The 13,096-nt window shown below is 46.6% G+C and overlaps 1 protein-coding gene across 5 annotated transcripts in view; it reads right to left on the bottom strand.

The window, feature by feature from the left end:
• prox1a (prospero homeobox 1a) overlaps positions 1–12,381 on the bottom strand; it is a 30,973-nt gene extending 18,592 nt beyond the window's left edge. For 3 of the 5 annotated variants that reach the window (XM_029849366.1, XM_029849367.1, XM_029849368.1), the window contains exons 1-3: positions 11,598–12,381; positions 7,494–9,557; positions 3,821–3,928 (exon numbers count right to left, since the gene is read on the bottom strand). In XM_029849366.1, the coding sequence (XP_029705226.1) occupies positions 3,821–3,928; positions 7,494–9,491 (2,106 nt within the window). In that variant the 5' untranslated portion in view covers positions 9,492–9,557; positions 11,598–12,381. Of the gene's footprint in view, positions 1–3,820; positions 3,929–3,965; positions 6,381–7,471; positions 9,558–11,597 lie in introns of those variants that run through there. The other 2 variants (XM_011612084.2, XM_029849369.1) reach the window with 2 other exon arrangements.
• Between the last annotated feature and the right edge of the window lie 715 nt (positions 12,382–13,096).

Here is a 13,096-nt window from a genome sequence, read left to right as displayed (position 1 = left end):
ATTAAAAACAAACTGTTGAAACATACAAACTACTGGATGAGGACCTCGGGGGCTCGGGTCAACCGCTGAGATTGGTCTCCCCAAAATGTCACTAAATCCAGTACGTTTATCCAATAAATTCTTAAAATATACACTTGATTAAGGTATCAAACGAGTCTTTAATGAAAAAGAAATGGAGCCTGTGAAATGCAGGTGTGCCACCGGCCGTCACGCCCGTCGCCCACACGAACGCAAACATATGCAGGGCTTCACTCATCCCTCCCATCTGCACTTTTGGAGGCGCTGGAAGGGTGGGGGGGACAAACTCCACTAAATGCTGAGCGACTGCTCGCTGGGGAGGCAGAGCGGTTTTGACATGGAGATTAGGCTCTGGCTATTGTTCGACACGCACAAACATGCGCGCACACACTTTGTGATCTGGGGATGACAGTCAACCATGCTGTCACATGGAGATGAGAGGGCGAGGCAACGGACAGGAGAGACCAGCGGGAAAAAAGAAATCTGACGAATCAGAAGCCCTGAAAGTGCTGGACCAAGGCGAGAGGAGGGCTAGAGGCGAGCGCCGTGCCTTTCTGGAACGATCAGCAGATGACATAATGGCAGGGGCAGAAAAGAAAAGAATAAGTCCACCCAACATTGTTTGGTGGAGGGGGGGTTGGAGGGTGTATGGGGAGGGGGGGGTAGCCTGGTGGTTGTCGTAAAGTGCAGGGTGAGCATAAATGGGGAGATAAGGGGGGAGGAGAGGAGGACGGGTGCAGGTCAGTGCCGTTGGACAATGCCGTTTCAGTGGTGGGGGGCGGTGGTCGGGAACGTGAGCAGTCAGCAAGCTGGGGTCGTGACATCGGAGTGTCAAACAAACAAACTACTGACACAAATACATCAGCTGCATGGGGCTATTCTTAAACACACACAATGTAGCAGACAGGGTGACAGCACAAAAACCACCGTCGCATTCAAGTCTCATTCAAGTTGCATGAATCTTGAATGCGACGGTGGGTTTTTGTGTGTGTATTCAAGCCGTCAGTGGTGTAGAACCTTTACGGAACATTGTGATTAAATCAAATCTCCCTGTGAATCTTAGATATGCCTTCTTATTCCACACATGTGTGTGTGTGTGTGTCTAAGGTGCACGTGAGACCAATGTGCCACATTCTGAGATTAAAGTCAGCGAAAGAGTTACCATCGCTCACGCAGGAGACCTTTGGTGTCAGTGCAGCCATCTGACAGATAGATTTGTCACTTTGGACAAGGATTACTTTGTTATTCTGACGCCTCCAGAGAAGATGTGTGCACAACTCAGCTGAGCCACAGCGAGGAGCACACGAAACACACCTCTGCACGAAGGAGAGGGCGCTCGATTCTAATTTAACCATTTAAACTGATCCGAACACACGCATGGACTCGGTGGTGGCCACCCCCTGCAGCTTCCAGCAGTCTTACTTTATTAGATTGCTGGTGGGAGAAGGATGACCCCGAGAGCGGCGAAGGAAGCCCGCGTTGAGGGTGCGGGAGGGAAGTGGTTCAAAGGAGCACATCACTGCAGCTCCTTAATCAGAGCTGGCAGAGGTCACCCAGCACAGACATGGGATGCAGTGAGGAAAGTATGTGTGTGTACGTGTGTGTGCATGTGTGTGTGCCTAATAGACAGATGAGAGAGAGACAACAAGAGCGTGTTTCTCACACTCACACTCAAGAGCCTGTGAAAGGTCAACGCTTAGCGCTACCAGCACAAGATAATAACGGACGGACGTGTACACACACCTACACACACACAGATACGTTCTAGTCATACTCATATCCAGAGTAAGAATAGACTCAAGTGTTCTTGATCTAAACTACATCAATCACCTGTCACATGTAAACTCTGCTAATGTGCACATACTATTCTTTTGAAATCTCCTTTACAGTCTTTTCTAAATGACGAAATGCCATATTGTAACACTTTCCACAACAAAGTGGTCAACAATAGAGCAGAAAGCACACAGATGACCTCAGAGCGCTAAGCTATGTCCAGAACAAGCAGAGAGAAGAGCAAAGAGACACAGAATGCCATGCGGGCCCCCTCTCTCTCTTTTTCCCTGGTACGGTTCTCCCTCTCTCTATCTTTCTCTCGTAAGCCCCTTCACAGTCATCAGGGCTTTCCAACGTTTCCTGTTTTTTTGCAGGAGTGAATTGTGGGAGATAATCTCCGTCAGCCTATTGGCTGACTGCACACAAAAAGCAGCCCTGGAAAGCGGGTTTTTGTTACTGCAGCGACTCAAATCCAGCGGCTGGCTCTTTTTTTGCCCCCTCCCCAGCCTCACAGAGGCACACATACCACGCCACACCATCAGCGAAAAAAAAGAAAAGAGAAGGAATGACATATAGAAAACAGAAAACCCTCCTGACCTCGTTGGTTCCATAGTGAATTAGAGCCAGAAAAAAGTTAGCATCCAGTCCAGAACAGCAACATTTACAGCAATTACCATAATGCGCAATACAGCCGTCACAATTACAATTTTATCTGACTTTTTAATGAACAGGATATCATTATTTAATCTGTTCATTAATCTGTCATAATCATTCAGCCATAAATGACACAGTATACGCGCTAATAATTAACGAGACATCTCCACACCAGCAGACTGACGGCGGTGCTGCCATTAGCAGAGCCACTGACTGCATTGTGTGTGTGTCAAAACATGTCAACACAAAAAAAGTCAAAAACAAAAAAAGTTACGGCGGTCTTAAAAAAAACTCCAACGAGGGGGACAACAGCTTCTGCGTGCCCGAGTTATTGGGGCAACCCACTTCCCACGTTCATTAGGTTCTTGAGAGCCGAGTCCTGATTAGCCGTCAAGACATAAGTCTGAAGACACCCACATATTAAAAGGTCATGGTGGCTGACTCTAATTATATAAGTGATCTCATTCCCATACACGTCGGCAACCTTGGAGATTAAGTCTATTGTCTCCTACAGAAAACAAAAACAGAGTGATTTGACTCATAATCCCCTTAACTATCTTGACCTTTTTTCATGGATCTGATGGAGTGAGAGCACTCTTTATTTCACTACTAATTAGAAAAAGAAAATGTTAAAACTGTAGATTCTACCCTGACACCATCTGCAAATTAAAGTTCGTTTAGCGGCAATCAGGTGCCAAAAGAGGAGAGGGGGAATCGTGAGGTTGTTGAGGTTGGTGGCGACAGCTGGGAAAAATGGGACCTTTATCTTCTGATTTGAATAAGATGGCCTGGATATGTCACAGTGTTTACCCCGCCGTATGGCACACACACACAGAACAACAATCATAAACTCGGTCGGCTATTGTGTCGTTTTTCTGTTTGTTTGGTTATTTTTCCTGCAGCTTGAGCCTAGAGCTGCATTTTCCAAATGCCCTTTCATTAAACTCTCAAACGGTCATCTTTGCTGCGCTCCCTCAACCGGCTTTCTCTCTGCAACCATCCTCCCTCCACCTGCTCTGTTGACCACTTCGTCCCCTCCAGCCTCCATCCTTCATCCTCCTCCCCGCCCCTCATTAGAATACTCATTGGCTCTGCAGCTCTCTCGTGTAAACATGCACAACTTCCTGTCCTGCCATCTTTTGCATAAAGCCATTAGTTGGTGATGGGAAAGGGCCTCGTTTCGAGGCAGACGTGCAGTGTTTACAGCAGGTGAATACTGGAAAGAGAAAAGAGTTCTCTTTTCAAGCAAGTGTGTTTGCTCATGAAAGCAAAAGAAATTCATATGTATCCTTATTTCTGTACTGACAGTGTGTGTTTGTGTGTGTGTGTGTGTTTGCAAGTATTGTACAGATGAAGAAGAGTGTGTTTAGCTTACCTTTACATCAGAGAAAAACATCTTGAGCATATTCGAGCTTGGGTATCGGGTGTAGAAAAACATGAGCTTGGCTTTCTTCAGATGGTTGGGAGAGAGACCCTCTTGAATCTTAAAATAGCAGCTGTTAAGGACATTAACGACAAGGAAATGGATCAAAGGCATTAATGTGTTCATATTAGAAATTCAGTGCGGGAATTAGAAAGTTTCTGGGAACAAAAAAAATGGATTTTGGGTCACAAATTTCCCCTTTTAAGCACCGATGTGGGGCGGCTAGATGGGAGCCGGAGTCAGACCATCGAAGCATAACTATTTTGCTTGCAATTAGCATCATCCGTATCAGGTGTGAGAGCGTCACGGTAAATAAAACGCTGGCCAGCATTGCAGCCGATGCTTTTACATAAGGAGGCTCATTTCACAGTCAAAGTAAGTAAACGCCTTTGCCTACACCCTTCGCTAACCTCCACCCCCCAAAAAAGGGAAGAAGAAAAAAAGGAAACATTTGCATATCACAAACAAAGACAGCAGTTAACGCCATGACGGGCAAGGAGGCCTAATGAGTTGGCGGAAACTCAGGCCAAGCCTGAATGTGTCTGACGCTGGCTTCGTATCAGAGGCAAAACGAGGTATATGAGATGCTCCTGAACGGCAGTCAGGGCCACATGAAAAACCACCCCACGCCCACATCAGCCATACAGTATTAAAATACTTGTCAGAGGCCTTGTCTTCCTAATGGATCGCCTGGATTGAACAGCAGACTGGATGGAGATAGGCTGGTGGGGGCACCTTGAGGGATAGCACGGTTCCAACCTTCAATTACATCCCCCTCCTCCTCCTCCTGCTCCACCCCTACCCCCCCCTCCAGCCTCGCTACCGCTGCCAAACCCTTGGAGGAGCAAAAGGAGGAGGAGAAGGAGAAAAGGGGCTCTGAGGCTTTGGACACAGCCAGCGATGGGGGAGACTAAAACACATCTGCGCCACAGAATGGCCCAAGCCATTTCCATGGTGAATTAACGGCCGTATAATGCATCTGATAATATCAATCTGGAGGAGAAGACACTGAAAAAGAAAGGGGATGGGGTGGGCTGCATGATAAAACTGATTGAATAAGGGTTTTCATCTGACGGGAAGATTCTACCCTAAGTTTTCTTGAAGACCATCTACACTCGAGTGGACAAAAAGCATTGCTTGACATTATTTATGATCAACAGGGGCGCCTGTGATCATTAAAATCAGTCAAGTGTCCAGATGTAGCTGTAACTATAGAGTGGGAGGAAGGCATCAGCTGTTAGATTAGACTGCCCTTGGCCTCTGGGTTACACAGCGCAGCCAGCAAATACTGAACCATGCCGCTTTGGCTCCTTAAAGACCCCGTCTACTTTGATTCAGTGGGAGAGGGAAGGAGTGTTGGTTGTGTACGCAGCGAGGGTCTTGTGGGGTAAACCCTGGCAGGCTGGTGTTAGTCTGTCAGGCCTGGCCAAAAGAGCAGCACTTCACTCTCCACACCACACCATCTGCTCCAAGTGGAGGGGACACAATAGATCCTCAGATGGAGAGACGAGAAGAGGGAGCCAGGGAAAAAGAGAGCCCCTTTTTTTTTTTTAACAAAGGCAAGGTGGGATTTATTTGCAGTGATAGCTCTGCACTTACACTGAGATGGATCTGTTTTGCTTTTTCAATTAGGATTAGCATAGTTCCCCCCTTATCGTGGAAATTAAAAATTTATTTTAAAACAAAGACGTCCAGTTTATGCCTCTACGGCCATAAAAACAATATCAGCTCAGTTCAGACAACAATTAAGAAGCTCCGCGTCTCCTTATGAGGCATTTTCATCTCCAATCCACTCACAGCTTGCAAATGTAATTGTGATTGGACCTAGGGGTGGTGTGCAAGGTTATTATTTTGTCATGATCGTGCACTCATACCAGCTGGCCCGCTGTTTCGTGTGCCACATCTGACAAGACATCATCATTCTCGCAACACTTCCCCAAAGCCCGGAGTCATGACAAGAAAATTGCTCCTCCATTCCCTAATTCCAGGTGTAAGGACACGAGTATCTGGAGCTGGACTGAGAATAAATGAGGAAATTGAAAGCAACCATCTGCTTCACAACACTGACGAGAGCTGATGAACTTGAACACACCTCCCAAAACGTGGCAAAAAAGAAAGATCGCATAATCTGGATTGTTAATAAAATGGGACACATTCTGTGGATATCTTCAAATTATGAAAACGAGCCACAATATCTGGTATAGGTGCTTATTGTTTGATTGTTTTCCACTTTTTCAGAGTCTCTGTATGTCTCTCTCCCCCTTTCCTCCTTTCATCCCTCCATCGGGAGCCCGTAGAAGAAGGATTATGGATCTCTGCAAAGCGTTCACCCTTGGGTCAGAAGACAAGACAAGGCGAGGTAATGAAAGATAAACAGCTCACTGCAAACACCTGTTAACGTCCGCTTCAAAGAAAAGACGGGGAGGAGGGGGATTCACAGCGAGGGAAAACAAAAAAAGAAGTATTCGGCTGCCAAGCAACAGCCAAAAGGCCCCCCGGGCTGTTGACAGATCTTTATGAAATAAAAAAAAGAGAGACAAGAAACGACAATGATTGTAGGCTTTTTACAACAGCGATGGATGATAAGAGGAACACAAGAGAAAACACAAGCAATCATAAATATACATCTTTACCGAGTCCTCGGGCGAACCTATTGTGACACACACACGCACACACGCACACACACACAAATGTGCACATGTTCGGAAAAGGGAGAGGCGCTCAGGTACACCAGAGCAAAAAAACACCCCTCCAAATCCAGAGTGTTAAATATACACACTCACTTAACCACCAGCAGATACAAATCTGTTGGATTAACTTTCTAAGCAGCCAGTAAATGTAAATGACTTTAAGACAAAGCTTTCTAAGGACAGCTGTGGGGACACGTATCAAATTTTCATACGGTTTGGAGAGTGCTGAATACTTTAGGGCTAAGGAGGTATGGGAGAACAGAGAAGGGACTGAATGATTCTGTATTAGCTATTAGTGCTGACTCCCCAGGGGATTCAATTTGAGCCTCCCACAGGGGATAGCCTCTTTATCCATAGGGCATGATTGGGGCACACGGGGGTTAAACTGCATGGTGGGCTATATAACACCATTGTGTGCCAAGTTTCAGGATGCTATCTTTCTCCTTGTGCTTTTAGGCCATTTTTTTAATAAAAGGAATTGGAGCAGTAAATGTCACGGGGACCTAATCTTAGTGAGTAAGTGATATGTGACAGGAAAGCTTTCTAAGCACTTACGGCCAACATGAAGGGGAAGGCTGCATGAAACGGCGAGAAGGAATAGGTGTGAGTATAAAAATAAATGCAACAATGCAGCGCAATGGAGGAAAGAACAGCAGTGGGAGGAAAAGTGATTCATCAACAATTTCTCAGTCTTTTAAAAGGATTGTTTTAACTCTTTGTAGTGCAGATGTAATATTTTACACCTGTCTCCATAGGAAATGGCCACCTGATATAGATTTTTCTGGCTTTACACAGGAGAGAACTGGAAGTAACCGGACCTTTTGAGTTAATATAAAAAGTCAAGGTCGCTGTCATACACATTTGCTTGTTATTGCCTTTTGAACAAGGCTCGATCTCCCGCGCTCACACTCACCACCAAGTTTGTGAAAGGATACGTTGCTGCCTGGGTAGGGTGAGATGTCGGACATGTCTTGGAGGTCACCGCACTCGGACTTGATAAGTGACAGAGAGAGTCCTTCAGCTGTGCTTCCGGGGTGTGCTGGTGAACAAGAGCGATGGTGATGCCCAAGGTGGTGACCTGATGTCATCTTCGTCCTCAGGCTGGTGGTCTCCCGGGACAGGTCCATGGAATCTGGTGAGGAATGCTCCTTTCCTGGGTAGCCACCTGTGGGCGCACCAAGAGGACTCTGGAAAGGGTAGCCCATGAGAGGCAGTGGAAAAGGGTGTCTAAAAGATGGAGGACTAAAGCCCATGGAGGCAGAGAGTGAGGAGGGGTGAAGGGCAGGGTGGTGGTGACCACCTTGTGCACCCACAGCTGAGGATTGGTGGTGCTCGCTGGGCGTCTTCCTCACAACTAAGGGCAATGCCTCTGTTTGGTCATTGGTTGCCCCTGGCATTCCGGGCATGTTGGCAAAGGAATCTAGTGGATTTGGAATGATGACATCACCAAAGCACTGAAGCCTAGGGTTGGTGGTGTGAAAGTTTGGGTTGTCTCCATTGACAGTCGGGAATCTTTCAGGAGGAATAGAAAGAGGGTGGAAGGCTTGCTGGGGCGGAGGGCGTGGAGGCTTGGCAAACACCTTAACCACTGTGTCTACCACCTGCGTCATGGCTGAGTTGAGCTCCTGCTTCAGTGTTTCAGCCAGCTGTTTACCTTCAGCATGCATGGACGAGCTGAGGCCCCCTGGTGCTTTGCTCCGGCTGATCCCCTCTCTTCTTGGCTTCTCCCCATCTGCCAGCAGGGCCTGCTCCTGAAGCAACGCTCGTGCCCTGTCCAGGAAATGACCTGGATCCAGGTCAGACATCTCATTGTCAGAACGCAGGTCGTCTCCACCTCGGTCATCTGCGGCAGCGTCAGACCGACTGGGGCTGTCCTCGGACATGTTTCCTATGTCGTTGTGGAGATCGTTGTGGAGGTCGTTGTGTTCCGAATCATCGGTTGAGTCGTATATCTGAAAGAACTTCTCCTGCAACTGCCGCAGCTGTTTCTGCATGTCCTCCAGCTGCAGCTTCAGCTGCCTTCGCTCCTCCTGTTTCTGTTCCTTCCTCTGGCACACCAGCTGGGTGAAGCTCTGCTGTTGCTGCTGTGGCAAACGCTGTTTGCGCTTGTTCTCTCGGCTGCTACCGCCGCAAACTTCGCCTCCCCGTGGGCTGCTGGGTGGCTGCTGCTGGGACTGAGGAGGTGGGCAGTCTAACTCTGTTTCTCTTTCCCCGTCTATCTCATGGTTGCGTTCGTGGCGGGAAGCAGCAGGTATCACCACGCTAGGTGAGTGGCTCATGCCACGTATAATGTTCTCTACGCGCGCTCGCTTGGCACGCATGTGTTCGTCATTGAGGCGTTCAATGTCAAAGGTTGCCAGGCCATGAGGACGTCCAAATGGTGACATGCATTCTGGAGGGGTGCTGTCCTGAGATGAGTTACTGCAGGCATCCTCCTGGGGAGCATCCGGACTTGCATTAGACAGCCCCGATCCTGGGAATCCGGCATCGCCTCTGTCGCCCCTGTCTCCACGTTCTCCCCTGTCATGCCCTCCTCCATTTTTAGCCATGTTGTTCTTGAGGAGCTGAGAGATAATAGTAGTGCCCGGGAAGGGCATCATGGCATCCTCGTACGAGTTAGCCCTCTTCAGGAGCTTTCGGAGTACATTAGATTTGGATTCATTGTCGCTGGCTGAAACGACGCCAGGTCCACCATGTGGCTGCACTACAGAGCACTCCATGGAATCTGTGTCCGATCCGTGGTGAGAGTGAGAGCTCAGAGAGTTCATGGCACTGAAAATGGCAGCTTTGGCGCGGGCAATGTTATCAGTGGTGGCTGTTACGGCTGCTACTGTGGAGGAGGCTGTGCTGCCTACGGTCCTCTTAACACCAATGTCCACACGTCTTCGCTTGGTCTGTCTGTTCAGGAAGGAGTCGCTGTCATGGTCCGGCATCACGGGCTCTGGCTATTGGGCCATATCCCACAAACCCAGTCCGCTAGGATTGAAGCCTCTGAGTACCTGAGGGCAAGAAATTCAAGTTGTTTGACTCATTGATTCAGAACATTAAATGTGGCTTGAGCAGTGGAAAGTTCTAGAAAATAGCCTCAGCTGACACTAGTTGTGTAAACTGAAGTTGACGGGAATAGATTACAACATCGGTCTGAAAAAAGGGGACGAGTGTGGTTAATTCGGCAGTCCGGCTCAGTGACAGAGGGGTTAGGAGAATATGCAAGATGGGGTCAGAATTAGGCCTTGGCTCAACATTCCAGGGCAAAGTCCTACATTTTATGCTGCCCCCTGTAACATGCTGTGCGACACTGAACCAGTTCCCACAGAACACAAAGCTGCATAAAATTATGATAATTACTTAAGTACTTGTCCTCATTTCCATTTTTGTACAGTGTGAGCCAAGAGAGCTATTGATTTTTGAAAATTAAATAAAAATAAATACTTTTAGGATTTTTAAAAAAAAAAGTGTACAGAGAGAGGAAATGTTAAACAACCAAATAATTGTTTAACCTATCTTCAAGCTCAATTTAAAAACAACAAAAAAACAGACACACGTTATTTCAGACAATCTTTACACACGTACAATTTAAAAAAGCTGCTCATGAGTCTACCGTAATCAATATGGTCTTCGTGTCTTAAGCAACGAGGAGATCCACGCACAAAAGAGACACAAAAGAAAGACAAAATGGGCCTATTGATTTTGGTGCCAGCGTGGGCTCACTTCTGTGTTTTTTTGTTTGTCTTTTCATCTGGCAAGGGCAGTTAATTCTGCTCAAATGAATAGGTCACAAGGGTCAACTCCGGCAAGGAGCAACTTTAAGCGCTCTTAGAAAAACCCCTAATGCTGCCCTGAAAACAAAACGTTTTGTCAGTGCAGGCCTGCATCAGTAATGCTATGTAAGCAGCGAGCTCTTATTGAGAGCTTTATCAGAAACCCATCAGGGCAGAGTTTCGTTCTACCCGCAAATAAACGAATCAATAAATATTTGAATTCGGATGAATTTAGAAGCTTTTTATGAGCAATTATTTCCATTTTTAATCATCATTCATCAAGGAAACAGGTATCAAAGGACTCACACAAATTAAACAGCTGTCACTGTGTGGACGGAAGGTGTAATATTTTGAACAATATAATTCTGAGTTAATGTTATGGGCAAGTTAAGGCATACGTGGTGACCAAAACAGAAATCAAGGTGAAAAAACATTTTGTAAATTCAATTTTATTTATTCTGTATTTTTTTAATGTATGAGGTCTACACACACACACACACACACACACACACACACACACACACACACACACACACACAGATAGATTGAAACTTTTCACAGAAATTAGTTTTTTTCCCTAATCTGATGGATGAACGGACACACGTCCCCCCCTCAGACAGTTTGATTCAGGTCTTTGGCTGAAGACCTGACAGCCATATGCAGCAGTTCAGACATGAGTTGACACATCGCAAAGGAGGGGAGGGGGACCCAAGAGCTCGACTTGATCGCTCCATCATCCTAACAATGAGCTTTAAATAGTGGCCAGCACCTGTCTTTTTTGACGGCGCACCTGTCCCTCTTTGCCCATGCGCAATCTCTCGCTCATAAAAAAACCTTTCAACAATTTTCTATGAAGCAGACAAAGCGAGCAGGCGTAAATTTTAGCAGATCATCGCCTCATTATATATACATATATAAACTTTTCAACGTTCAACTTATAAACTTTCAACGCTGTGAACGTCTGTTTCTCTTCTCTTGTCTCTTCTCTTCTGTTCTTTTTAAAACACGAAATATCCCCCGTTCTACAACAAGCATTTAAAAAAAAAAATCTGGCGAAGATCAAAAAAGCATCAAATTCACAGCGCACCAAAACTGACGGACTCCTCCGCAACCAGCCAGAATCGTGTCGCCCCAAAGGCAAACACGAAACCTCCCAATAAAAATCAGCTGACGGGACAAAGGGATCAAACTCGTAAAAGTCTCGGTTTGGTTGTACAACCGAGCCATATTTCACCGGGCTGTCGGGTCATTAAAGCAGCGCACGCTGCCCAAACTTACTGGGCAAAGTTGCAAATCAACTCCATATCTCCGCTTTGATGAGGAAGGTTGGGCTACCGTCCGCAAATCATCCTCACTGAACACACGGTCTGATCACGCAACTCTACCCACAGTTCAAGATAAGGGGAACAAACCCGGACAAATAATGTCCACAGAGGCGGTTAGCTGTTTATTTGTCGTTATTGTCCACCTTCACGATGTTTGATTTGTTTGTTTTTTCCGTCTCCGCACCGTGCGCCGGGGAGGCAGCGCGGGGAGAGGGAGGTATCCGAGGACAAGGTTACTTACCCTTTAGATGAAGAGGGGGACAACCTGAACTCCTACGGCGAGAAAAAGGAGAATATATTCAGTGCGCCGGGGGTTCGCTGGATGCTGGAAATTTTTCGCAGAGGAGAAAAAAAAAAAGCTGGGAGAAAGTCAGCGTCGAGCGAGAGGATCAAAAATCGGAAAAATACAGAAGATGAAAAGCGCTTTTACGCGTCGGTGTTTCCCTCTATCCTCTGCCTGGGACTGAACGAGTGAGAGACATAGAGAGAGCGCAAGAGAAAGAGAGAGAGAGGCTGCGTGTGTGCGTCTCCGAGGTGCATTGGATACAGAGGACTGGATGCTGGAGCGCTCCTCCGCCACTAAGATTCACTTTAAGACGCAGCTGAAGGAAACAGGAAGACGTGCGCGTCACGAGCGGCGTGATGTAACTGTCGCAACCTACCAATAAGGAGCGTCCGTTCGGTCCGGAGAACAACGCACTGAACTTGACCAGAGAATGGGACTTGAATGCAACTGAAGAGAGAGAGAGGAAAAAAGGAAATAGCAGTATTACTAATCTCTTTCTTCTCAAATCAGCGACTGCGCGAGTAAGAATCATTACGCACTTTTACACCAACTGTGCCACAATAAAACGGAAGCCAGCGATTTATTAAGTCCGTCGTGTTCATTCTGTCGCGCAATTTAGCCCATTTTGGTTTTGATTGCTTTTGAATTAAGAATGAATAGTTTGTTGTTTAGCTTTATTGAGATTTCTATTCAATTTAACTCTGACACGGGTGACATCACCCGCAGATGATTCTTTTCTACTTTAGGCATAAATATTCATAAAACGATTACTATAAGCTTCTAACTTGTTCTCTCAAGACTTTTCAACACAAACAGATTTAGGAGCCGTCCAGGCGTTCTTGGAGCACTTCACTTCTAACATATTTTAGCAAATTTCATGCCTATTTTTATAGGTTTTCCGAAAGCACGAGCACAGCCGTATCTGAATACCTTCAGCCTTTCATAATTGCTTTTTTCTGAATCGCTGTCATATTTATACTTTATTTTGATGCAAAAACTGCCGGTGCCGGCTCCTCCACAGGCGCGACTCCGAGCAGCCACCAGAGTGTTGCATGCACGAAGTGGCATGTTGAGATATTTTACGCGCAAAGTTTGCTCATTGGTTAAAGCGAAGGCTGATTTATGAAGAGGCAAAGCAGCACAGAGGCTCGGAGCTTTGCTTTGGA

The sequence above is a fragment of the Takifugu rubripes genome, chromosome 16 (assembly GCF_901000725.2).
Source record: "Takifugu rubripes chromosome 16, fTakRub1.2, whole genome shotgun sequence".
Taxonomy (NCBI): Eukaryota; Metazoa; Chordata; class Actinopteri; order Tetraodontiformes; family Tetraodontidae; genus Takifugu; species Takifugu rubripes.
The sequence above is the reverse complement of the archived record's forward strand: the minus strand, read 5'-3'. Positions and strand labels throughout refer to the sequence as shown.